Genomic DNA, 27954 nt, shown 5'->3' on the forward strand with positions numbered 1-27954 from the left:
CAAATAATAGGCTATGTTACAATGATTTGTGAAGGATCATGTGACACAGATAATATTTCACAATATTACTGTTTTACTTCATGTTTGATCAAGTAAATACAGCCTTGGTGAGCTTAATATATATATATATATATAAATCTTAATTATTCCAAATCTTTGACTGGTGTACACTTAGCCTATATTTGTTTTCTTTAGGATTCAGATGGTGTTTATTCTTGATTTTTAGTAGCCTATATGGTGTTTGGTTTTGTTTTATAGCCTAAATTTATATAAGTTGTTCTTAAAAGTGTATCTATTACTTCCTCATCATCTTTTTTTACACCAATAGCATTAGATCTCTATCAAACTCAGCAGTTCTCTCGAGTTTCATTCATGTTACCACAGGTTTTGGTTGCCTTCAATCTTTCGTTTGACATTCTATTTTTTTATGAGTATGGAACAGTTAGTAGGACTGTGTACGTTTCCCCTCAGCAAGCATGGGTGTTGTGCATAGGTGTTATGCGATTGGCCACCTTCAGTCGTTGAGAAATGACACATCCCAAAACTAGGGGTCACTGTTGTGCTTCAATGGCACTTTTAATAAAACAGACATTTTATCTTCACAACAGCAATGTCTGGACATAAAGAGGAAGAGAAAATTGGGTCAGGACTCTCTGTGCTGGCAGGCTGGTTGTTCTTGTTTGAGTATGGAGTAGTTTAAACGCAGACCTGGAAGGGCTATTGGACACAGTGTAGGGAAGACAAGGAAAGTGCTAGCGGCTCTCTCACATATGACAGATGACGTTCAAAACAGCAAAAAGAGCCCTGACCGCTCATTTCAACCTTCCTGCACTCTCCTTTATTTACAGATAAAATTAATACATTCATTTATTTCACGTAGTAACAAAGCTAACCAATCATTTTTTTAGAGTGATCTCTTTTTCATCCATCCAAAAAGTTCACATATCACATCTGCATTCAAAATTCTTTCCTCTTTATGTTTTTCCCTCTTTTTTTTTTACAGTTACCTCCTACTCCCGTGTCCATTTAAATCCCATAAAACAATATGTATAACTATTTACATGATCATTAATCTCTAACTATACCATCACAAAACCATGACCTCCGCCCTCCCACCCCAACCGCTTATCACCCCCCTCCCAAAAAGTCATATCCTGATGAAAAAGCTAAAAAAGGTGGAAGGGAAAGCAAGGAATAAACATGAATTGACTCCCATTGTCTCATAAAACCATTTCTTGCATCCTCCCCCATTCTAAAAGTGCATGCCTAGAATCAGCAACTGAAAATAAAATGCCTGTACAGAAAAAAAACCCTTTCTAAACCATTCGCCAAATGTGGCGAACGTGGAAACAGATCAGCATATTGGCAACGATAATCTTCTTTCTTCTTTTGGCAAATACTTGAGTGGTTCTTGAAGGTCTAAAAGATGTAGTGGAACAATTAAAGTGGGTCTCTGAGGCAGCAGCTGGTATGGAGCAGTTTTGGGAAAACTGCTGTTCAAGTCAGAGGTGACGGGGGCTGGGATGACCATTGTGATAGAGCTTCTGCTTGATGTGCACCATGTTTCCGCTGGAATCCTCCAGTTGCCGAAGCTGTGCGCGTCTACGGAGGTCCCGAAGGTTGCAGAACTGTGGCAACCACGACCAGGAAGGGGTATCTGTGAGCGGCACAGAGAAAAACGCATTAGCATCTGTCAAACTGTGGTGTTCTATACATTCTTAATGGCTCAGCTAATGAGAAAAGGAAAAAGAAAATGTACATCTTACAATGAACCAGCATGTCTACAGTAACAACGTGTTAATGGAAACAGCATGTGGGTCCAGACATGGAGGCTGGGGTGGAGGTATAACGAAACCACAGAGAGTTCCTCAGACAGCCCCGCCCCTCACATCTAGCCCTGTTGGAAGTGTGTCAGTGTGTGTGAAAGGGAGGCGATGGGGGAGCGGGGGGTTATTTATAGCATTCCATGGGTATGCCATCCACAAGGACTGTCGTGAAGGGTATTCAGAGGAAGGCGGTGAATAAGGGTTTTTTTAAGTCTTAAAGCTGGATCAAAAGAAAGGAAGAAGAGTTCAATGAAGGGCTGGATATTAATGCAGTTAAAGGCAAAGTTCTTGTGTTTAAACAAAAGAAAGAGGTATGTTTTTCATAAAAAGCACTTTTATTACCATTAATAGCATTTTTATTCAAATCTAAAAAGATAAATATTTTCTAAAATATTTTATTATTAATATATACGTATATATATATATATAGCCTATATATATATATATATATATATATATATATATATATATATATAGCCTATATATATTTGGCCTATATATATATATATATATATATATATGAAGAGTTCAGATGCAAAAGCCAAGTTTTCAAGTTTGTATATTAAAATTCTGTAATTTTTCTTAAATGGCAATGTAAATGACCTATTAATTGTCATTTAAGTGAAATTACAGACCTTAAATATACAAGCTTAATAAAAATGATCATTCTAGAAGAAAATTTCAGATGGCACTTAGAGGCTTTTGCATCTGAACTCTTCATATATACATATTAAGTACATATTGTAAAATGTATGAAAATAAAAATATATACATTTATTATGACAATATAAATCAGTTATCATATATATTACTTCTTGTCTGAAAAGAAAATTATTGTAATATATAGCTAAATATATAAAATATTTTATTATTAAAATATGTATACATATTCATAATTTAAATATATGAAAAAGTAAACATTTCAAATATTTCATTATTACAATATAAATCAGTTCTTAGATATATCCTGATATGACCAGAAAATTATTATTAAAATGTGAAAAATATATATTTTTAAAAAAATAAAAAAGCTAAATATATAAAATATTATTTATACATTATCACAATTTAAATAAATTAGCAGATATATCACTCCTGAGCCGAAATTGATTAGGGGGTAAAGAATAACAGCAAACATTCAAAGATTCAAGGTATGTGCTTCAGTGCATTGTATATGTATTATGTGTGTCTGTGTGTGTGTGTGTGTGTGTGTGTGTGTGTGTGTGTGTGTGTGTGTGTGTGTGTGTGTGTGTGAGTATGACTGCACGCTTACACGTCTCACCAACTTGCCTTCTCTTTCCAGCTGCTCTTTGTCTATTTATAGCACTCGCACAGTGCAAGGGTGCAAATCTCTCTCTCTGTGTGTGTGTGTGTGTGTGTGTGTGTGTGTGTGCTGGTGGGGGTGGGGGCATGACAGCATCTCTCTCCCACCTTCCTTTCCATCAACCTCACCTTCACTCCCTATCTTGGTGAGGCTAAATGATGCTGACCTGCCATCAACGTCACAATTTCACAGCTGTGGTGTGCTTTACTAGAGGGGCATCCCCAGTATTTTTTCAGTAGGTCATATCATATGGAGATACCATGTTGTGTTTGTGCTATACCAAAAAAAAAACTTTATCAAAGTCAGAAAATATTTTTTCTTTGCGGGCTGAATTAAAAGGATAGTTCACCCAAAATTAAAAATTCTGTCATCATTTACTCACCCTCATGTCGCTGCAAACCCATAAGACTTTGGTTAACCTCTGAAACACAAATTAAGATATTTGTAATGAAAACAGAGAGGTTTCTGTCCCTCCAATGAAAGTCACTGTAACCAAAATTTTGAAGATCCAAAAGGGTAGTAAAGATGTCATAAAATGAGTCCATATGAATTGAGCGGTTTAATCCAAGTCTTGTAAAGAGATACGATCGCTTTATATGATGAACAGATTTAATATAGGCTTTTGTTCACATATAAACACAGATAGATAATTTGTGTTTCAAAGATCAACCAAACTCCTATGGGTTTCGAATGACATGAGGGTGAGTAAATGAACAGAATTTTTATTTTTGGGTGAACTGTAATAATATTTTGTACACAGCGCTCTGGAATCCTGTTTGGTCAACTGGTGCATTGTGTGGTGTGATATGTTCTAATGGACTTGTTTTTTTTTTTCTTAGTGGAAGCTTTAAGATATACTGTACAGGTGATATTATACAATCATTTTAAACTCTAATAGCCTAAATTTTATGTCCACATATTTATTATTTATTTATTTAATTAACAAGTCCTCGTTAGCAGTGGCCACTTTATAATCCTTATCTCTCTTTTTATCATTGGAAATGCTTATTGTGGTTTTGAATACACCAGGAGACATCGATTTTGTTACCAATTGCTGAATTTCATATTAGGCCAAGCAAAAAAACGGCAATTTATGATACTAGGAAAAAAAATTATTGAACAACATTCAAGCAGCAATTTACAAATCCAGAATATTTATTGACTTTCGGTATTATAAGGCAATGGGGGATCTTATGTCTTTTGAATTGATTTGATGTTATAAAGGGGCTCTGTGTGAAATTATTAATGAGAGTTTACAGTTTGTACATTTTTAAAATGATTTGATTTGAATGTGTATTGATTTTTTATTTGATGTGTATTTGATATGAATGTGAATATTTTGTATTCTCTCATGTAGGAATTGACTGTATTAATATATAATAATTGTAATAACGGTGTGTTGAAATTCTTTCTCTCTCTCTCTCTCTCTCTCTCTCTCTAAATATATATATATATATATATATATATATATTTCAAAGCTTTTTTTATATATCACTCTCCTTGGACCACAATAACTATCCTCCAATAAGTTCATCCGATGAACACTAATCATATTAAAACTAAAAGCATTCCATTTTAAAGCACTATTTACATATTCTGCCACATCTTATGTACCTCTTTACTCTCAAAGGACCACAGACAACTGTTATAAACAACTGCTGTGTTGCCAGTGATTCAGTTACATTGAGTGAAAACCTGCTGTTAATTTCTGCAGCCACAGTCTTCATCTTAATACATTCATTACTGGGTGTGATAATAACAGGGCAGAATGAGAGCGCTGACAGCTGATGAAAATGAAAAATGTAGGTGTGTAAATGTTTGGGGACAGAAAATTGAATTTTGGGAGTGTTTGGAAAAAGACATGTTTATTAACATAAAACCAATACAGTGGGACACATTTTAAAAAAGGATTTAGAAATTTATAAGGATTTACTCCCATACAAATCCATGTATAGTATCACTCTAACACACCAACTGCAAATCACGTAGTGAGATTAGCTGATATGGTACTGTATATATATATATATAAAAAAAAAAAACCTTTATATATTTACAGATTTTACTCTCATTGTTTTAATTTTAGTATTTTACTCTTTGAGACACAGCTAATGTACTTTATTAGCTGTATGAGCACAAGCTGTGTTCATGTCGTCACTAACATTTAAGGCACTTGTTCTTCACGGTAAAGTGTTTGACGTCAATTTTTTGTTTTTGAGATGCAGTTTTAGTACCTGAATACATCCATTTAAATCTAGCACATAAAACATGGCATTTGAGCAAGGAAATAACACTCAACCACGTTCAATTATCACGCTTAACAAAACATAAGGGCAACAAATAAGCAAAAAGCATTATTGTAAAAATGTCTCTTCATAACATTAAATAAATTGTCACGTAAGGGAAGACAACATGATTTTGATGCATAAAAAGAAATGCATGAACACTCACTTACTCTTTAGAAGCTCTATTTAAATTTTCAGTCACCAAATCTTGGTCTGCATAGATCCTACTACAAGCATATCCTTTGTCCTTTACATCTATCCACATGTATGCTCTCCATACACTCTTGGTTACAATGTTCTTCCCACTCACCATAATAGCGACTGGCTCTCCAGGCCCTCACAGCACAGTGCAAAGCTCCATCCAGCCACAACAACAGCCAGCTGATACAGAAGCCCAGCAACAGCCCCAGCATGAGGTCCATCTCCTGTTTGGTCACACTGTCACTCACAAAGTAATTCTCAGACGAGTCCACGAGCGAATGGTCTCCGTCGTATGGAATTACGTAGTGAACATGATGCCTAAGGCAGAGAGGGGAAAACTCTGTTTAGAGGTTTACATTCAAACAGACATGAAAGAATAAGAAAGGAAAACAATAAATGAGGAGCCAGACAGTGAGGACATATTATTACACAAAAGATTGCTTTAATAACTCTCTCAGCAGGGTGGGAAAAAATGTGTTTTCTATACTGATATTACTTGTGGATCCAACTGAGCTCAGTCAAGCTGGGCTTGTTGTCTTGGAACACATGCATTAAACATATGGTTTGGCACACAGCTATTACAAATAATGCAGTTTTTGTGTGTGTGTGTTGCATTTGTTATGGAGGTCTATGGGAAAATACTTAACAGTTTAATTTTATAATTCAACAGAATTATAAGCAAGTGTCTTAAGGGTTAAAAAGACTCATTTATGGGTAACTTCATCTGGTTTTGTAATGTAAAAACGAGACGTGTTTTGTACTAATTCATGCATAAGTTTAAGTTTGGATGTAACTTACATGCAACCTTGATCCTTAGCAACATAATGCCTCAAAAGTCAAATAAATGTATTATGTTTGTTTTACTATGTTGCACGTGAGTTTAAAAATGTCCAATAATTAGTTTGAACTCTCATTTTTTAGAGTTAAGAGGAAACAACTGTAACAGTGGCAACATTTAGTCATACAGATATTGATTCATGTAATGTGAAGGAAGTTTGACATTTGATATTGATAGGCAGAAATATACAGATATGCAGATGTCAAAAGACTTTATGAGCAGATTGACACTGATGCACAGGGGATGTCTATTAATGACAGTGATCAACACAAATCATGACAATGCGGTATCTCTGTTTATCTATAAATTGGTTTTACGTTTCATGTGTGAAAAAAGTTTTATGCCTTGTTTCTGCACATATCAAGGACAGCAGGTTTTCAGTGACCATGACCCATTTATAATGCTCTTGGTCCTAACAGAACACTCTATGTTTGGAAAGAGAAATGGTATAGACATGAATTTATGAAGTTAAACCTGTGATTAACAGATCTCCACCAACAGTTTTAAGGTGTTAAATCATGCACATCTATTGAGAACAATTATGATCTGACCTAATTTACTACCCTCAGATGTTTTTACATCAACAACTTATAATCAACAGATGTAGCTTGAACAGAAACTGTTCTCCAATATAAAAAAGAAATAGAAAATAAAAAAACATGGGGTATGTTAGCTTTGTAGGTCTAAATAAAATACAAAATAGACTATGTAGCCTATGTAAATAAATAAACAAATAAAGAAATAAATAGATGGTGTATATTAGTATTGTATGAATATATATAGACTATCTGTATGTAAATAAAATATTAAAATTTTTGTACACTAAACATCACAAAACTGCATTATACCTTATATCATTCTGCATTGAGAACACATTTCTATTTCAATAATACTAACGTAATTGTGTGGCCAACACACGAGCCCAAAAGAACAACATCTCTGGCTGTGCTTGGAGAAAAATCACACCTTGATACGCAGAAAGGAAAAAAAATACAAGCAGAAAAATCAAGGAGAATTCTCATACTGAAACACCGACGCAAAGCAACAGCATCTGCTCAGTATCAATAAACCATTCGAATTACGCCCAGATTATGACACAAACCCCACGAATACACATATACGGCCTTAATGTGACAGTATCCATTTGGATAAATGAGATGAAATGGAAAAGACTGTTTTTCGGGGGCTGGAGAATGGCTTAGGCCTTTGAGCTGTTAGTATTAGATGGGAAACCTGTCAATTTCTGGATCTCGTGCTAGAATGCAATTCGTTATTAACGTTTGGGTTGTTTTTTACCTTCCACAGTTGCAATGACAGACGCGGTCTTCCCCTCGTAAATGCGGTAAGATGTAGTTGTGAAAGCGGTCCAGGAGTGCGTTCATGTCCATTAAACACGCTATCGCCTGCAAAGAACCATTCGAGTCAACCGGGACATGACAAGCAGTATTGGAACACAGCAACCGCTACATGACCTGGTACTGTGACCACTGCAGGGGAAAATACACATTACATTTCCACATCAGCCAGAAATACACACAAGTACGGTTGTGCTGTCTTAATGAGATTTTGAAATGGACTTTCAGCGGTCCACGCTCTCATTAAGCCCCGATTTCACTTAGAAAATGACAGAAATTCACAATTATGAAGTGCTTAGACAGACTAAAGGTCTTACCATGACAACTGAAGCACCGAGAATCATAAAAATCATGGTGGTTGTGATCATATGCATCAAAACTTCCGAACTCGCCTTTCCTCTTCCCCAGTCTGTTCAACAAATCCGGTTAAACTAAAAACATGCCGTCCCGGGAGAAGACGCTCATGGATGCGCCCTCGCCGCTACACCTGCCTCGGTCCTGAACCCGCCAGATTGGGAAGCGTTCTTAAGGCGCATAGGGTTAGGACGAGCAGATCTCGCTATCCCACACGCGCATTCACACAGTCTTCACCCACATCCAGCGATACGTTCCCCCAGTGCTGCAGTTGAATCCGCCTTAGCCGTGCGGTTGGGAGGGAGCTGAGGAGGTAGAGAGTCCTTTAGTCTGATTACTGATGCTGCTGCCTCTCTCCTCCTTTGCGCTCCGACGCCGCTGGAAATGCCTTGCGAAAACGAGCAATGCCTGGGTCAGCTAGTTCTCTGATATATCTGTCTAGCAGTTGACATCTAGTAGACCTGAGATAGGTCGTCAAGGCTTTATTTGAAGAAATGTGTGGTCGGCTTTACATATCTGCTGCGATCTTGCCACTGTACATGTGGCAAGCCGCTTTAACATGTATACCTTAATAAGGAACTAGTCGCCACTTACATTTTTAAAATTATTATTCACACTCACAAGATTTTTTTATGTTTTTGAAAGAAGTCTCTCATGCTTACACTATACACCTATTTAATCAAAAACACAAATTAAAGTTAAACACAGTAACGTTGTAAAATATTATTATACGGTGACTGAGAGAGCTCAACACGCTGCAACTTTTATTTATTTTTTATTATTATGCTTCAACAACACAAAGGTACATTAACAAAATCTGAATATAACAACGCGCTGCAACTGAAGAAAACGCATGCAAATAGAAAAACACCCGCAAATTAAGAATACATCTTCATCAGTTTGATGCATTATTACATGATGTGTGCTCCAAATACTCACAACACAACCAAATGCAGAAACATGCTGCAAATAGAACAGAACACAAAGGACATGTTTCCTGACGAACCCGGCTGGGACATGTTTATTGCTCGTGAGCAAGCATGCCCTACTCCCTTCGAAGGGCAGAGCCCTTGAATTGGGGACTTTGGAGTGAGCAGGGCTCTAGTGTGCCATTATGTAGCCGTTTGGAACGCACTTGGTGAAGGGAGCAACGAAAGACAACGTAATTTCCTTATTATTTTCACCTGGGATGCTCCCATGACAATGCAGCGCGGTGTCCATAAGCTGAATAGCTGTTCAACAGAAATGTCTTATTATTGCTGTTAACATAACTGTTGCAAATAAATATAGCCTACATTTTATACAAAAAAGTTTTTAAAATATGCGTTATCTGTGTGTGAGTGTCTCAACTTTAAAGTCCGCGTGAACCGGAAGTTGCAAACGACTTTTCTCCAGTGTTGTGACGTATTTCCCAGTGAAAAGGAATATTGAACAGAGGGCAGAGTTTTACTCTAGCGCTCCTCCTCTCCATCTCTCGCTCATAACAGACTAACGGTTTGAGGGGAGTGGTTAAGCGTTTCCCAACCCAAGTCCTCAAACCTACGTCACCAGGGAAGGTCCTCCAATGCAGAGGGGAGGGGCATTTTCAGATTTTGATTAAAGATTACGAAGCCAAAAAATTTTTTTGTGTGGATTGACTTGCATGGATGAATTGTTCACCACAAAACGATCAATTTAGGCAAACAAAGTAAATATGGTCAATTTTGATTTCATGTGGACTTTAAAACTTGCCGTCTTATCTTTGAACCCATACCTAACATTTCTTATTCAATTTATTTAAACATAACATGACAAAATTTGTGTAACTGATGTATAGATTAATATCTTACCCTCATGTTCTTTTTCTCTCACTTTTTTTTTTTTGTTATTCAAAGTTATATGTCATAAACATGTCATCTCTGTATGTTTTGCACACACAAAAAAAGTTTGAAAATGAAATAATGCATAAAATGAAAAAGTATAAGCACTCCCAGCCGGGTTCGTCACTTATTGGGGTCCCCTGGAAACATGTCCTTTGTGTTCTGTTCTATTTGCAGCACGTTTCTGTATTTGGTTGGGTTGTGAATATTTGGAGCACACATGTGTTGTAAAACTGATGAAGATGTTTTCTTAATTCATGGGTGTTTTTCTATTTGCATGTGTTTTCTTCAGTTGCAGCGCGTTGAGCTCTCTCAGCCACCGTATTAATAGCCTATTTTAAAATGTGGCTATTCCTGTGATGGTAAAGATGAGTTTTCAGCATCATTACTCCAGTCTTCAGTGTCACATGATCCTTCAGAAATCATTATAAAATGCTGATTAGGTGCTCAAGAAACATTTCTTATAATTATCAATGTTGAAAATAATATATGAAACCAAAATATATGTACACACAGTTAGGCCTATCTATGACAAAATATTGGCTATATTATAAAATATGGCTAGTTTAGTTCAACCTAAAAATCTTACAAGATTAAAAATGTAATTAATAACAATTCAAATAAAAATATAATGGTGTTTCATAAATTTGTGTCAGCTATTTGGTTGCATGGAACTGAAAAATAAATCGCTAATAAATAAATATTAGGCCTACTTGAACTGGAATAGGTATCAGCAATAACTGTAGTTTATAATAGGAATCACAGAAAGATAGTTTTAAGGAATAAGACGTTAAAATGGCTTGCCACACACTGTAGGTTTCTGTTGATAAAGTAGGCTTCTTCAAGCCACCATACGACCAGATCCTTCTTTCTTAATATCCATTTGGGTTTATATGCAGAATGTGCCAACACAGTTTTAAATCTTGCAGTTTGATCCACAGCAGCCAGGAGCGTTTCTTCTCTATCTCGTGGCGGTGCGTGAGCGTTTGTGCGCGTGAGAGGGGTGGGGGAGAGACAGAGAGGGGGTTTGGGTGGGGAGTGGTAGAAGAGTCTTGACTAATTCACTTTTCCCGTAAAAACATGGCTGATCTTTTTCAATTAATGAAATGCACTACATTATATAGGACAGCTATCCCCCAAGGAGCGTGTAGTTTTACCAACACATCCTCACGCCCCCTCACGCGCTCTGCAGTTCATATTGCGCCATTTCTTTTAGCTCATAGGATTGTTCAGCTTCTATTTCCCACCTCATGTTCCCGAAGCTTTGCACGTTTACTAACACATGTGAAAGGACCTTGACCGAAGATACAAAACACTGACTGACTTGGCAGGAATTCAGGCTTTAAGTCTTAACTCAATTTCCTATTGATGCACTTCAATCTCTTTCCAGAGCGCGCAGTAATGCAGAGTGATAACCAAAACGCAACCAATGGGAAAATGCATCAGTGACGTTTTCAATAAGCTTTTCATGCAAAACTTGACGATATTTTTAGTTTTCACTATAAATCATACCAATTCATAATATACTGATAAATGATGACACATCTTTATCTGTGAAGGTCACCGAGAACATGCCACTATGTCCCCCACATTCAGCAGCAACGCATTTCAGCACCCTGGAGAGCAGCACAGTAAAGATTTACTGCTGACCACCATCAAACTCTCTCTCTCTCTCTCTCTCTCTCTCTCTCTCTCTCTCTCTCTCTCTCTCTCTCTCTCTCTCTCTCTCTCTTCAATAAGCTGACACAATGTAGACTGAAATGGATAAAGAAATTAGTTTTCTAGTTTTCTTCCTCATAAACCTCATAACAAGCATAAAACACGCTTAATTATCACATCGATTTAGATTATTTATTGACCCTATAATGTTCAGTGAGTGCATTGTTTTTTCGAGTTTCATTAGAAGATATAACAATAAACAATAACAATACACTAGATGTTAGAGACTTTCTTAGTGGAAAAACTTTCTTATTTCTATTCTGTCACTTGCTCAGTCTCACTGAGTTAAAAGCACGATAGCTAAACATTGATTATTATAATTATTAATATAGCCTACATGCAACTTGATTTTAACTATGCTACATTAAATAGTATATGATATTATATTTTTATTTAATTTTGTTTTTTAGATTTATTTATCGATAAATCTTCTCTGACGACATAATCAAAGTAGACCTATTTATCAAAAATAACTTGATTTTAACTAGGCTACATATGATATTATATTTTTATTTAATTTTGTTTTTAGATTTATTTATCGATAAATCTTCTCTGCTGAAATATAATCAAGTAGACCTATTTATCAAAAACATGGTTCTGCAAAAACAAAAAATAACTTTGGTACTTTCTACAAAAATTATATATATGTTTATATAATTTCTAATGTATGAATGTTAAATGAATATGTATTGGTGTTGTGAAGTATTTTATTATTATTCATGACATCTGCTTGGTTTACGGTCGCTTGCTTCACGCTGCTGCTTATCCTTGACGTCATTTCCGCTCAATCCGCTGCAATTCACGTTGTTGTGAGTGAAAGTAGATCGAAACTATAACAGAAATAATGGTTGTACAACTTAAACGAGTTAACGAATAAAATGCCATGCAAACGTTATTTTTTTTTTTAATCATAAGTTGTAGAAACACCGTATTAAACTGAGTGGCTAAGGAAACCGTCATTTTTTAGAACCTAAATGCATCTTTACGACATGTTGTTAACGTTACATGGCAACCGTCAAAGCTGACAAAACTTACAGACGGCTTGTTTTCTGCATGTTCAGTCACAACAGTCATAACATCTCACAACCCACCAAAGAGGTATACGTGTATTAGTTTAATTATTATTTCAACTGAAAAGATAATTATACTTCTCTTATGTGCGTCGTTATTTAAATTTTTGATTAATGTTTAATTTGACTTTTTCATCTCTGTGCATTAAAGTTTTTTAACATTTATGTTTTTTAGAATGATCAAGAGTTTGCCCCAAGATGTTCAAGCACAGCTGCGCTCTGGTGTTGCTATTTTCTCATTGCAGCAATGTTTGGAGGAGCTCCTGTTAAACAGCATTGATGCTGGAGCAACATGTGTGGCTGTCAAAATAGACATAGAAGCCTGCAAGCTGCAGGTGATCGACAATGGCTCAGGGATGTGCCGGGAGGACATGGAGAGAGTGGGATTGCGATACAACACAAGCAAATGCAGCTCGCTGGAGGATCTGGATAATCTCAGATTTTATGGGTTCAGAGGGGAAGCGATTTCCAGTATTGTTTCCCTTGCAGAAATGGTTGAAATGTCATCTAGGACTAAGCTGTCGGTGAAAACATACGTTAAAACCTTTAATGAAACAAATGCATCGGATGTTTTAGAAGCTCAAACTGTTCGTCCCTCCGCAGGGACGACCGTGTCCGTCTACAATCTCTTCCACAACATGCCAGTCCGAAGAAAGAGAATGGATGCTGTTTTAGAAACCGAACGCATCCGTCAGAGAGTGGAGGCCATATCTCTGATGCACCCATCTGTGTCATTCTCAGTGAAAAAAGAAAATTCGGCTCACATGATGGTGCAGCTCTCTAAAACAAGCAGTACCCATTACAGGTTTGTGCAGATTCATGGCTTGAATCGAGCCCAAAAGCTCGGAGAGGTCAATTACGTCCATGAGCAGTTCGAAATGACTGGTTATATTGGTCGTGAGGGACATTACAATAACAGCTTGCAATTCCTATTTGTAAATGGGAGGCTTCTTCTGAAGACATGCATTCATAAAACACTCAACAGCCTTCTGAAGAGAGTTAGCAGTGCAGCGAGACAAAACAACAGCCCAACCGCATATTCGTTAACATCGAGCCCCAAACAAAGAGGCGGATGTGATCTCCATGGTGTCTATGTTTTAAATATCAAGTGCCATTACTCAGAGTATGACATATGCCTCGAACCAGCCAAGTCACTGATAGAGTTCAAAGACTGGGATAATGTACTCATCTGCATTGAAGAAGGAGTAAAAGCATTTCTTACTAAGGAAAATCTGGTGACAGAGTTTTCCATGAATGGCAGCGATGGTCCATCAAGTAGTCCAGTGAGGAATGCAAAGACTTCTGTGGCAGAACAAAACCTCAGTGCTGAGCAAACGCGTGAAAAGTGTGACGCACTGACAGAGAAAAAGGATAATGCAAGTGGTTTGGAAGTCTCTGGTGGTCAAATGTGGGAGCAAGTGTCAATAAACACCGAAACCATTTCCAGTGAAGAATCAGACGCTGAAAAAGCTCTTCAGGGTGGCGATTTGCGCTTGCAGACCACATTTGCAGTTACTACAGAAATGAATAACAATCGCAAAGAAGATGAAAATGCAATTTATCCTAATATAAGCCATAAGGATTTGCCAGTTACTGTTAACAACAACAACAACAACATAAATGTGATGGGAAGCAAAAAACACAAGATTTCAATTCTAGATGTAAAAGGGGCGCAAGATAGTTTAAAAAAATTCTGCTTCCCAAATAAAATGTCTCCAAAAAAGAGAAAGTTGCCATTAAATGGCATTGAAGAAGACAAACATGTTTTTTATGGTCCCAGCTCAAAGACTTGCAGAGCTGCACCATATCGTAAATTATCTCTGTCTTTTGAAACAGGATCTCTTGACAAGTTCAAAAGGTTGTTTGGGAAGAATCCTGAAAAAGATCAACCAAGTACAGCAAAAACAAGCCTTTTACAACCAGAATCCTCTAGACAATCGAATGACTGCTTTGTAGGATCTAATTTGTGCTTAGATGATTTAGACAAGCCCTTATTGAGGAACATTTCAGATGCTCGTTCTCCATGTAGTTCTGAATGTTATGCAGAATCTTCACCATGGAACGAGGGAGAAAAAATATCACCGGCTGCCAAATGTTCCTACTTCAAACTTGATAAAACGGCATTCAGAGAGATCAGCAGAGATACAGACTTTCTTACCATGGAAACGTTGTCTTTTCCAGTTGTACAAGACTCAAACTTTGAAGAAAAGTCCTGTGAATTAGAAAAAGAAAATGTATTATTTGGATCCTCTGGAACTGTTGATTCACTTGTCCGTGATTCTTCTAAAGACAATCCAGTCTTTGCTCTGATTGAGCAGGACACAACAATACCTTCCTCAATTTTAGAAGACTCTCACCTCTGCAACAAGAATGTGCCTTCCTTTTTGGGAAGTGTGAGCAGTGTTGATGAAGCCAGAGGAACCTCTCAGCATGATCCTCTGTGCAGCAACACAGGAAATGAAGGTCAGAATACAAATGACAGTGTTGAAACAATCCCAATGTCCAGCAGCTGGCTGGCTCATTATGACAGTTGCTTAGGAAAGCTAGTTTACATAAACCAAGTTACAGGGCTCAGCAAATACGACTCTCCTCCTGTGGTGGAGACTCAAGTGCCATGTACCACAGATGTCACTAACATGGCGGTCAGTGTTATTTCAAGAACAGGTGGGAGAAATTCAGAGAGACGTTTTTGGATCACTAATGTACAGATATTTATATTATAATCAGCTTGTCTTTGCTCATAGGATTTGAGCACAGGTGTTATCCATTTCACACAGACATTGTACTTCCCTTTCTGCCCAAGCCCAGAGCAGAAAGAGCTCTTAACTCAGAGACAGACAGCAGAGGTACAGCTCTAGATTGACATCAGGACTGAAATCAGCTTTTTAGCACACATTAACTAATTGTTTTTCTTTTTACTCTTTTAAGAGGATGCCCAAGGTCCCGATTCATTGTCGACTTTATTCTCAAAATGGAGTAACCCGGTGTTCATACGGCCTCCAGAGGTATAAAGACTACTGGTTTAATAAATTAGGATTTTTAATGTAATTCTTAAAAAAAAAATCTAATTAATTTGGCTCACACTAATAATTATTTTGAAAAGGTTGCTGTGGATGTAACCAGCGGTCAAGCTGAGGGTCTTGCTGTAAAAATACACAATATTCTTTTCCCCTACCGGTTTACCAAGAATATGATCCACACAATGAGAGTAAGTATTATACATCAACTCTTTTTGTGCACTGAGGAACTGACACTTTACAATGGTGAAAATGGATCTAAGATTAAAAAAAAGAAATAATTTCTTTTTTATTTTTCCTTAGGTCATCAATCAAGTGGACAAGAAGTTCCTTGCTTGTTTGATAAATACAACAGAACCGGATGTGTCTGAAAGCAGTACAAATGAAGGTGCCATGGCCTGAAAATCATTGCATTGAATAGTGTGATGATGTCCTAAACATTTGTCTTTGCCTTCTTCTGCAGGAAATCTTCTAGTGTTGGTTGATCAACATGCTGCCCATGAAAGAGTTCGACTGGAGGGGTTGGTAACAGGTAAATGGTAATGATGTAATGGTTAAGTACCAAATCAGCATGTTAGAATGATTTCTGAAGGATCATGTCACACTGAAGACTGTAGTAATGATGCTGGTGAAAATTCAGCTTTGTCATCACAAGAATAAATCACATTTAAAAATACATTAAAATAGAAAGCAGAGATTCAACAGATATTTCACAATATTAATGTGTTATTGTATTTTTTTAATCAAATAAATGTAGTCTTTGAAAACATTTAAATATCTTACCGACCCCAAACTTATAAGAATAAGAACAAAGCAAAGTTCATCTAAAAGCATTAAAATGCTAATAAAGAAGAGGTGCATAAGGATTCAATGCATTTTTCCCACACTGCTTGTTGTTTGATTTAGACTCTTATGAGGATGACCCAGACACACCTGGAAAAAAGAGGCTGTGTTCTTCAAGTGTAACCCCACCCTTGGAGATTAATGTAACTGAGGAGGAATTGAGACTTCTGAGGTCAGTGCAGCTGTTTGAGCTGTTGAACATTCCTGATTCCATCGTCATCTTCTCTTTGAAACATGCATGTGTGTTCAATTAGTTCTGCACCTTTGCCAAAACAAAATGCCATAAATCTCTCTTTTGTTCTTGAAGGTCTTGTCAGGCCTTCCTGAGGGGTCTTGCTTTAGATGTAAGGTTCCCAAAGAGTGAGTCACTGGATGTGTTTTTGGAGAGACTTCCCACATGTTTCATCGAGAAAGAAAGCACAGAGCTCCGCCGTGGAAGGCGGTCAGTAATTAAAACCATTGCAGAGGTCAGACTCAGTTCTTATTTGTTTTTGTTTTCTTTTTGTTTTAAACTCAATTTAGACTCATACACTGTATATTTTATTCTGTAGGACTACCTGCGAGAACACATCGAGGTGAGCTGGTATGTCCATACGTGATTTGCAGTGCTGGGTAGTTTGCTTACAGATTGTTGTCTATAGTGAAATAAAGTACAAAAAATTTTAGTTAGTAATATAATCTAATACATCACACATTTTAAGTCATAGAATCTGACTACTTTTTGACTTTTTGATTTGAATAGTATAATCTTGTTCCATATTGATAAAAAATACAAAGAGAAAGAAAAATGATTCCATTTTTTGTTAACAACAAAACGAAACGATTAAAAATAAAATTAAAATTACATTACGTTAGGGTCTTCCAAGCTAGGGTTTGGAAAGGAACTGCAGAGGGTTTGTAAATTGATGAAAAGCAAAAAAATAAAACAGTAACTAAGAAAAAGATGAAATATTTTATTTGTTTATGCCTTACGGCCTCTCAATTTTCCACGTAATTGTAGTCGGCTGGTCTGTGTGTGCAGTTCCACAAAACTGGAAGACATTCTGAACATATTTAAGAAATCTGCTTTTTTGGGAAAGAAAATTTTAAAAATAATTAGGGAAAATCAATGAATTCTAGATAATTTACTGCCATTTTGTAAATATTTAGTAATAATGTAATCAATAAAAAAGTAACTGTAGTCTGATTATGAGTATTTTAACATGTATTATATTCTAATTACAAGTATTTAATTTTTGGATCTGATTATATAATCTAGATTACATGTAATCAGTTACTACCCAGCCAGCACTGTAAACAAAATACTACAAATGGGATGTTTTTGGAGCTTGAATGGGATACATTTCTGATATTTTGTTCTTTTGACTCATATTGCAGCTTCTCCACTCAACAGGAAGAGTGAGAGGAACGCTGCCTCTGACAGTACATAATGTTCTCGCTTCACAAGCGTGTCATGGTTAGTGTTATAAATCCACCATTAAGTTCAACTTAAATATATTCTGTTTATTAACTGTTATAGGGAACACGGAAACTGTCTCCCCCTTCTCCCATTTATGCAAAAGAAGCCACAATGTGTCTAAACGTGTTTGTGTACACTTTGAGTACATTTAACGATTGTACATTTTTGTTAGCTATTTTTAAGCATGTAGCATTTTCAAATATTCTTGTGCATATTAATTAAATGTATTTATTTATCTTAACAGGAGCAATTAAGTTCAATGACATTTTGAGTAAAGAGGAGTGCTGTAGTCTGGTGAGCTCGCTCTCCTCTTGTCATCTTCCTTTCCAGTGTGCTCATGGAAGACCTTCCATCGTCCCTCTGGCAGATCTTCACCACTTAGAAGATCAACAGGTATGTTTCAAATAATCTGCAACGACAAAAAACAAAACAAAAAAATTTTTTCTAATATTTTATGTTTCATTTTTTTATATCCCCACAGGATCTTCCCAAACCAAATCTGAAGAAATTAAGAAGGATGTACAAGTCATGGCAGCTTTATGGAAAAGATCAATCTCTTGCACAAAACAAAGCATGAATTTATCAACAGTAAAACCTCCTGCAATTATTAAATTATTAAATTATTTATTTTAGAGTCCACCTGCCTCTGTTTATTGCTGGACTGCTTTTATTTTGTTACACTTTTTGGAGCATACAGTTGCTGCCAACAAAAACTGCTCTGGGATAGAGCAGCCAATAATAAAGTACTATACTCGATCGTGAAGTATTTTCCTCCAATCAAATGGTTCCTTACAAGGTTGTGGTCCAATCAACGTTAAACGTAGGAGGGCGCTAAAATGGATGACGATCCTACACAGAGCTCATTGTCAGTGCATTGCGTTGAAAGCTGGAAGGGGCAGCAGAAGGTCTCACGTAAACGTTAACAAGTATTTCTCCATAGGTGAGTTTTCACGTAGAAATTATATTCTATATCGTGCAAAACAGTTTTAGACTCAATTGATGATATATATTGATTAATTATGTCAGTTTTTGTGAGTTAAAATCAAGAGTATCTTATCCTCCCAATTCAAAGATGGCCGAACAGCAGCACTGACGTATGAATTTTGCGCTTTCTGCATAAGATTAAAATGTCAATCTTATGATTTCTGAAAACATTTTAGACCTCGTAGCTTCTGTAATGATAACGTTACAATTTTTTTGCGAATGCAAAGTTAAAGAAATTATATATGCGACTGTCTGAATGCTCTTGGAGTTTACTGTAACGTTATATCCCACATGCTTTTACGGGATCTGAACGAATCTCGTGTGCTGATGTACAGTAGAGCCTTAACGTTACCATGTTAAGTTAAAAAATTTAATTAGCATTTAACGTTAAACGAGTTCTTGTTTATGTTTAGTAGATGTGCATAATCAAGTAGCCTATGTTAAACTGACTTTTGGTCCCTTTGTTGATATACAGTCATGGCTATGAATTGCATCATTTCTTTATGGCATGTGGTATGTAGAAATATCACGGATTTTGATGCAGATATAATGAAATGTTCAGTTATTTTAAATTTTTTTTGTGTGTGTGGTTATGTTTTAAGCGTCCTCTTATAAGCCACATTTTCTAATTTAATAAAATATTTCTGTAGTAATGATGAATGACTGGAAATTCAGAGGACCTGAATTATGGTGTCTGTATTTGATTTGGTTATGTATGCTGACTTTCTCATTGCATCAGTGATGAACAGGATTCGGATCCACGTTCTGCCATCCAGCAGAGGTCGAGTGACTCAAGCTGCTCGCTCTCAAGAACCTCAGACCTGCTCCTTCACCCAGAGACCCTGTTCACAGCCTCGTCTGGAGGGCCTGGAATTCTGCATCAAACATGTTCTTGAAGATAAAAATGCTCCCTACAGGCAATGCAGCTATGTTTCCAACAAGAATGGCAAGCGCTGCCCCAATGCAGCCCCAAAACCAGAGAAAAAAGAGGGGTAAGTGTGTTTGTTTACTCCCTTAGGATGGTTAAGTACTTGGTTTCTATATTTTTTATTTTACTATTAATGTTGTTTTTCTTTCTATTAGGGTTGCGTTCTGTGCTGAGCATGCACGCAGAAATGCTTTGGTTCAACAAGCCCAAATGCGGAAGGCATCTGCTTCTGGACCGTCCCCTGAAGTTCTACTGTCTCAGCTCAGCGGCTATAGTCGGCCAGAATCTGGAGCTCACAGTCACGAGGGCCGAAGTGAAGCTAGTCGCATACTAGGTAAGATCTAATTCGTGTCTAATCGTGCTGTTACTTGCTTTTGGTTACCTTGTAACCATTGAGAAATCTCTTTTAAGTCTGAATGTGACGCAAACAAACCTGTGTGTGTGAACTGACAACTGAAGTGACTCCAGTTTGGTTGCTACTCCAGAGGAAATTAACAGCAGTAAAAAGCAATATTAAATGTGGTAAAAGCAATATTTATGTAAGTTGTCATTTTTGGTTCTTTATTTTGCAATATTGTTTTCTAATAACCCTATCTATACATGTGATGGTTTTATGGGTGATATGTTGTGCCATTTAAACATTTATTTATTTATACAGAAATACTAAAATTATTATATTTGACACATAAATGTTTAAAGGTGCATTGCGCAACATTTCGTGTTAAAAATACCCGTTTTTCTAACCCATACATGCTTAAAAAATTGCCTGATGGGCTGAATGAGCCCTTCTCTGATCACTGCGATTGCCTCTATAATCCTGTAGTGTTGTCACGATACCAAAATTATTGTTTCGATACCGATACCAAGTCAAGTATTGCGATTTCGATACTTTTTCGATACTTTTCCTGAAAAGGGAGAAACACTCTCAAATATCATTGCTGTGCTTTATTTTAAAACCGGGACAATATTCTAATCATATAACACACTAATAAATGGACATATGAACAGCAGATATATTAAACATTTGAACAAAATATGAAATATCAAAATATAAAAAATAAATTTGAGCAATGACATTCAAGGTAAAAAAATAAATAAATTTAGCAGCATTATCTCATTTATCATAAGAAACATAAGAGCTTTATCTTGATTCTGAACTGAATAAAAAATATGAACAGCAATTATATTAAACAATGTTTAATATTGGTATGATAAGCCTTATTGGTGATATATTTGACGTGGTGAGAGAGTTGTGGAAGGCCTATACTTCATGTTAAACAAACAAAGACAACGTCGGCAGTGTTGACGGCAAAATAGGCTACAGAATAATTCGTTCTGTATTGAGAGGTGCAATATTTGAAAATTGATCATATTTTTACATTTTATATTGTATAATTGTCAAAACATTTAAACATCAAAATGTCATTGATTAATATGTATTCGTGTCAAAATCTCATCAAAACATTCTATTTTGCCTGGAAACGCTTCCAAGACGCGTGCGTGTCGCGTGAAAAATAGGCGTCGGTTCTATTTCTAGCATGTACGCGTTTTCCGCGCGTCTCGAGCTGCGCCCAGACGCGTGTGTGTCACGCAGGCAGTTAACATGAGAGCCGAAATCAAAACGGACACGACACGCAGCCAGTGTGTGTCAGGCCTTTACAAATCTGGAACGCGGTCATTCTTAGAAGCGATAGCCTACTAATAAATTAAGGAATCGTGACGTATTTCATTTCCGGTTTTCTTTTGAAGTATCGGTGCACCGTGCAACAGAGCAAGGTAGGCAACTTACTTCCATATGTCACTCCTCCTCGCGTCATCTTTTTCAACGAGTCGTGGACCACTTGTGCTCATAGACAGTATATAAACGATTGTGCTCGCACATGCAACCATCTCTGTAGTGTTTTGTTACATGACACTGACAGCGGCAGGTTCTTTGCTGCGTGCGTCAGGAAAAAAACAGACGTCCATAGGGAGGCGGGGTTTTTTTTGTTTTGTTTTTTAAGTATCGATACTGATCAATTTAGGTATCGTGACGTTTTTAATTTCCGAGTATCGCGATACTTTTGAAGTATCGATACATCGTGCAACACTATAATCCTGTACAGTAAAATAAATAAGAGGGATTCGGGTCGGAATTTGAGACTGGGCGTGACGTCATGCGCGTTCAGTTGCAGTGTTGCAGTTTCGCTTGTCGCCAGAGGGGGCATAGTTCTGCAAAAACTCAGAGACTTGCGCAATGCACCTTTAATAGATTTGAGCATAACAATAAAATAACGATACAAGAGTTGCAATGTCTTACATGTATTTTGTTTTATGCCGTTTGTCGTTATATTTTGTCTATATTTTTTCCTTGTATAGATGAAGAGAGCTGGAGTGAGGAGGAGCAGGATCCAATTGTTTTGGATCAGACATGGAGAGGAGACCCTGACAGTGATGCTGAAAGTCTTGATAGTGACCATGAAGACCCTTTGAAGTGAGACATTACTCAATTGAATTTTCTTATCTGCTTTGTTTTGTATCAGTTTTAATAAATTAATGCCACCTGAGATTAGGGCTGCTCGATTAATCGTAATAACGATTTCTGCTTCTCTCGATTAATTAAAAATATTAGTCGCGATATTTGTCCCGCTGATTATTTGTTCTGAAAACATTTATTTTAAACATTTCCATTATCTTGCATTGGTAACAAGCCTCCACTCTCATTCCTCCTTGGGGTTGCCAGATGTCAAGAGAATAAATCCCCCAAATGGAGATTTTCACTCAAAAGTATACATTTTCTGCCTGGTGTTTTACTGGGATTTTTTAAGGGATAGTTCACCCAAAAATAAAATTAGCCCATGATTTACTCACCCTCCTAGGTGTATATGACATTATTCTTTCAGACGAATACAATAACTCAAATGGCCATGCGCAGTCTACTTACGACTAAAGTGCATCTTAAGCAACTTGTGTCGTTGGTAGTAGTGTAGTACGTCATGGCGTAGCGTAAATATCAGCATTACGTCACATTACTCGCATAAGTTACGCTTTAGACTTAAGGGGAATCCATATGTTTCGTTTGGTCGGAAGCTAGTTATTTTACTTTATAAAGTTTTAAATATGGATATTTTTCTTACACAAACGCATTGCTTCGCTTTTAGAAGGCCTATATTAACCCCCCGGAGCAGTGTGGAGCACTTTTATGATGGATAAATGCACTTTTAAACAGAAACGGCCATTCACTGCCATTATAAAGCTTGGAAGAGCCAAGACATTTTTTAATATTACTCCGATTGTATTCGTCTGAAAGAAGAAAGTCATATACACCTAGGATGACTTGAGGGTGAGTAAATCATGGGCTAATTTTCATTTTTGGGTGAACTATCCCTTTAATATTCTCAATCTGACAACCATGTGTACACTCACTCTCTGCGCTGTACAAAAGATACAATGATCTGACACCACCAACAAACATTTATTTTGGAGTTTAGCAATGTTCATTGTGAAATTCTGCCTGAAAGAAAGCTGTCATACAGCCAGTCTGTGTTCCTTCATGAGGCCGCTTGTGCGAGTTTCTGCCACTAAATCTGAGCGAACCTTCTCTGTAATTAGCTGTAATAAATCCAAACATGATTCCTAACCATATAATTTGCTATCATGATTGGTTAATAAATGTGGTCCATGCAACCAACAATACTAAGTAAAAATGTAACATAATTTGGAAATATTGGAATTAATATTAGGAAATTCACTTTTTCACGTTTTCGCTTTTTAGAGAAGCTATTCAAAGGTTCTACCAGTTTTCGTAATGCAAAGCAGTTGAAAGCTACTCAGCCACCGTCTGTTTGCACTGTTTAGCCGTTTCTGAGATGAACATGGCTAAAAGGTGAAAAAGTATGAGTAATGGTAACTATCATAGTTGATTAAACAAAGTCATGTGCCACCTACAGGCTTAACATGCGATTACCCCTTTTGATAATTATATATATACATAATAAAATGATAATTATGATAATAATCGTGATTATCAGTTTAACCATTATCGTGCTGCCCTCCCTGAGATGTCAATTGATGAGTGTGACTTATTTTCTATAGGCATGCGGGTGTTTACACAGCAGAGGAAGTGGCGCTCATCACACGTGAAAAACTAATCAGACTTCAGTCCCTCTACATAGACCAATTCAAACGTCTGCAACACTTATTAAAAGAAAAGAAACGACGCTACCTGCATAGCCGCAAGATTGAGCATGAGACGATTGGTAAGGCTGCTGCTGTCATTCTTTGGTTGCATTCATGTGTTCAGTCAACATGTAATATAATCAATTTTGTGATGCAGGGAGCAGCCTGTTAACGGGTCCAGAGGGCCTGTCCATGAAGGAACGAGAGAACCTAAAAAAATTAAAGGCTCTGCGACGTTATCGCCGGCGCTATGGAGTGGAGGCGTTGCTGCATCGTCAGCTCAGAGAGCGAAGACAAGCGATTACTGAGGGAGGCACGCCACAGGTATGGCTGGACTTTCTAGTAACGTCTTGTACGACAATAAAAGGTTTAATCTCTACAGACCTGAATGACATTTGATTTTCTGTCTGTGAAATGGACATCAGTCTGAGCCTATTGTCATGCTCAGTAACTTTTTTTATAAATGTCATTTGTGCATCTTTTCATTATTTTGTGTTTTTTTTTCCCCACACAGGCGATGCGTTTAGGCCAGAGATGTATTTCCTTTGTGGAAGGGACACGCTGTTCAAATCAGTGTTTGCCGATGACACGACATTGCGTATCTCGTATCCTTTTTCGTTTCTGTTGTATCTATGTATGTAATGTTCAGATCTATTAAACTGAGAATTTTTTTTTTTTTCTGGCAAATAGAAAAGTAAATTTGGACTGATAATTTGAGTAGTTTGGTGTATATAAACTGTTCAGGAGTTTGGGGTCAGTAGGATTAATTTTTTTGCCTGAGTGTCTTAATAAGCAAGGCTGCATTCATTTGATTAAAAATACAGTAAAAACAGTAATATTGTGACATACAATTGTTTGAAATTGTTTTAAAATTAAAAACGGTTTTCTATTTTAGTATATAATGTAATTTATACCTGTGGTAGCAAAGATGAATTTTCCGCATCATTACTCCAGTCTTTTGTGTCACATGATCCTTCAGGAATCATTATATTATGCTGATTTGGTGGTCAAGAAACATTTCTTATCTATGTTGAAAATAGTGCTGCTTTTGTTGTTGAAAACTTTTGATCAGACTAATGTTCTATTTGAACAAAATTATTAATTTCTTTTAAAAACATCTTGCTGACTCCAGACTTTTGAATGAAAATAGACATTTAGTTAATAATATAGTATATTTTCATATACATATACATCACATGCTCTTGTAGCCCTGAATCAAGGCCTGCAGTTTGCTGTAGCTGTTGGTTTCAAACAGTGGCTTATACAAAAATCTTCTAATGGTCTGTTTACTTCCCAGAAATATCTAATGGTGAAGTCCTTTCTGTTTGAAGGAACAGTTCAAGTTCTCCACCTCATCCAGCCTTCCATATCTTTGACATTTAAAAGTTATTTCCCGAGTTCTCCTTATCTCCTTAACCCTTCACAATAGACATTTATCAAGATAGTGGCCAAGTTTTATTCAAGATGTGCCCTGGTCTGAAGGACGTTCCATGTGATCGGCCTGTGCACATGGGACAGTCTGAGGATCCCCGCTGTCCTCTGCACCTGTCTCTGCCTCCACCCATGTACCAGCCCGAGCAGGAGTCTCTTGCCCCGGAGCAGCTGGCATCTGCGCCCACAGACATGTACCTCAGTGCTGCAGAGCTCCAGCCAACAGAAAATCTACCTCTGGAATTCAGTGATGTATGATTTGTGTTGGTTTTTCTCATTAAAACAAAAATCGCTGTGTGCAATTGCTTTTCTCATGTGTTTTGGCACATCCCCTTCACACAAAGTTTCCCATTCTCAGAATAATTAAGTCTGCAATCCGCGCTAAATTTGTTCATCAAAACCCCCTGCTCCCTCTTCAGATTGCTGAGGTGTCTATCAAGTATCTACATGCCTGCTAACAGTGCTGCTCAAACATGTTCCCTGCAGTGTAAATCATATCCCGTAGCCTCACATGAATGAAAAGCAAATTAATCTGAATGTTCAGCAGTCATCTTCCTTTAATTTTGTTTCTGACATTTTCTGTGCCCACAGTAAAACCTCTCATTTAATTTCATTTTTGGAAACGTCTCATTTTCCTGTTATGCCACAAGCTATGTATGTGCTTTTCCATTATTTGTTCCCATTGCCTGTTTTCAAAAACAAACAATATAGCAAATTTACCCATATTGCTGGATTTTTTTGTGTTGGTTATTTGGCCGTCAGTGACAAATAGATGTTGAACTGTTTAGTACATTTTTTATTTTTTTTATTTCTTCTATTAAATATAAGCTGTTTTGCAAAAACACGTTCAATTATAAAATAACTGATTACGCAAAAAACTTTTTTTTGGTTGCCTTAATTTTTTTCTAAATATTTATTTAGAAAAATGTGCCATTAATTGAGACATTTAAAAGAAAGTTTAAATGAAAAAAAAAAAAAAAAACATGAAAGTATCTCAGATTAATACCAAGCTAGTGGTGATTTGTACTGTATTTGCACTATTTTTAATATAAAGTTCTGAATTCTTTTGGTACATTGTCATTGCACAAAATATTAAAACTAAATCAGTTATCTGCCAAAAACAGATCTGATATTGGATTTCTCTCATTTACCAGTTTTACATTTAGTTTACCTTTGCAGTATTTTTAAAAATGTTTTAAAACACTTAACACTTAAATGTAATCTTTAGCAATTTTAATACTGTACATTATAATTTTGTAATGCCTAAATTGTAGCATTTAAAATGATACCATTTTAAAATAGTATTTTATAATACCATTTTATAATAATCGTACCATAAAATAGTTACTGTGCCGAATTAAAATATTGGTGCATCCCTAATCATCAGTGATGTAATTAAAGTCTGTTGGTGTGCAGGATCTCGATGTTGAAGATGAGGGATTGCAGTGTCCCCCATCCCCCTTGCTGTTTGATACAGCGCTTGCATTAGAGGACCAAACCATCAGAGAGATTGCCGAGGCCCCCATGGACATACTGACAGGGACGGAGCATGGATATCTTGACGGATCTGCCCAAGATGTTGAGCTCTCAGAGAGAGATAAGGTGTCTGTGGAAGATGAGGTAATTATCACTTGGAATGCGTAAACGATGCAACCTCAGTGGTGTGTCTATTCATTGCAATGACGAGTGGGCATATAAGCACCAGAGCTACTGTCTTGTTTTACAGGTTGAATCTGAAATACTTGAAGCAGTTGGACAAGCGGTTCCCATGCTGAATTCATCAAAGGATTCTGACATGAAAACAACAGATGCCTTATCCTGAGCACCTTGTGACCTGATTTTCTCAGCTGTTGTACCCTTGATATTTCAAACAGTTCAAATATCTATTTAAAAGCCATATTCCGGAAGTCTGCTTTCATCGCAATATAACCCAACATTCTCTTTACCTAAAATAGCACAATGGCACATGTTCTGAAATAGATTGTAAGTGTCTTCTACACAGCAGTGACAGTATATGCTCATAGTTTGTATTTTGTAAGGCAAAGATGAGGTATGTGTTGAAGTACAGAAGTACCAAGCACCATCTCCATTTTTATCCAGCACATTTCTGGTTCCATATGATATTCATGACTCATACTGGGATTTGTTCATTAAAATAAACCTTTACATCTCATCTTGCTCTTCTTAATTATAATTTTGCACTCATGAAAGGAGCTCCTCTGGGACCATCAGGGTTCCCATGGTCTTGGAAAACCTAGAAATATAAGGGCATTTTTATCATCAGAGTCATGGAAATTTCTTTAGTG

At 36.7% G+C, this 27954-nt stretch overlaps 3 protein-coding genes across 5 annotated transcripts; 2 read left to right on the forward strand and 1 right to left on the reverse strand.

Moving 5' to 3' along the window:
• Positions 1-546: 546 nt before the first annotated feature.
• tmem240a (transmembrane protein 240a) lies at positions 547-15594 on the reverse strand (the record flags this gene model as incomplete). Of its 3 annotated transcripts, XM_081386612.1 has the most annotated exons (6): positions 547-1657; positions 3533-3571; positions 5743-5951; positions 7768-7874; positions 14987-15040; positions 15186-15570. In XM_081386612.1, the coding sequence occupies 6 exons, from the start codon at positions 15348-15350 to the stop codon at positions 1503-1505; spliced, it is 729 nt and encodes a 242-aa protein (XP_081242738.1). In that variant the 3' UTR covers positions 547-1502. The 3 variants fall into 3 exon arrangements, with proteins under 3 accessions (XP_081242738.1, XP_081242739.1, XP_081242740.1); XM_081386613.1 differs by lacking the exon at positions 3533-3571 and having other exon boundaries at positions 15186-15594; XM_081386614.1 differs by lacking the exons at positions 3533-3571; positions 14987-15040; positions 15186-15570 and adding an exon at positions 8144-8200.
• Positions 15465-18792, forward strand: mlh3 (mutL homolog 3 (E. coli); the record flags this gene model as incomplete). Its single annotated transcript, XM_081386526.1, has 12 exons — positions 15465-15492; positions 15537-15674; positions 15757-15833; positions 15932-16036; positions 16149-16233; positions 16309-16377; positions 16752-16860; positions 16996-17155; positions 17240-17263; positions 18066-18144; positions 18392-18540; positions 18629-18792. 12 exons carry the CDS (start codon positions 15465-15467, stop codon positions 18722-18724), a joined length of 1119 nt encoding a protein of 372 aa, XP_081242652.1. The 3' UTR covers positions 18725-18792.
• Positions 18686-27821, forward strand: kansl2 (KAT8 regulatory NSL complex subunit 2). Its single transcript, XM_081386611.1, has 10 exons — positions 18686-19087; positions 19871-20123; positions 20215-20393; positions 22418-22532; positions 24134-24297; positions 24375-24541; positions 24732-24822; positions 25647-25900; positions 27065-27268; positions 27375-27821. Exons 1-10 carry the CDS (start codon positions 18988-18990, stop codon positions 27468-27470), a joined length of 1623 nt encoding a protein of 540 aa, XP_081242737.1. The 5' UTR covers positions 18686-18987; the 3' UTR covers positions 27471-27821.
• Positions 27822-27954: the final 133 nt, after the last annotated feature.

This window comes from Scardinius erythrophthalmus (genome assembly GCF_964197995.2).
Source record: "Scardinius erythrophthalmus genome assembly, chromosome: 15".
Classification (NCBI taxonomy): Eukaryota; Metazoa; Chordata; class Actinopteri; order Cypriniformes; family Leuciscidae; genus Scardinius; species Scardinius erythrophthalmus.

What these genes read in the sequence shown, in the direction of transcription:
- kansl2 (XM_081386611.1), top strand. Translation starts at nt 18,988, where the DNA reads ATGACGATCCTACACAGAGCTCATTGTCAGTGCATTGCGTTGAAAGCT. An exon ending in TAACAAGTATTTCTCCATAG is followed by an intron (nt 19,088 to 19,870) that starts GTGAGTTTTCAC and finishes TCATTGCATCAG; the next exon opens with TGATGAACAGGATTCGGATC. An exon ending in CTGAGGGAGGCACGCCACAG is followed by an intron (nt 24,542 to 24,731) that starts GTATGGCTGGAC and finishes TTCCCCACACAG; the next exon opens with GCGATGCGTTTAGGCCAGAG.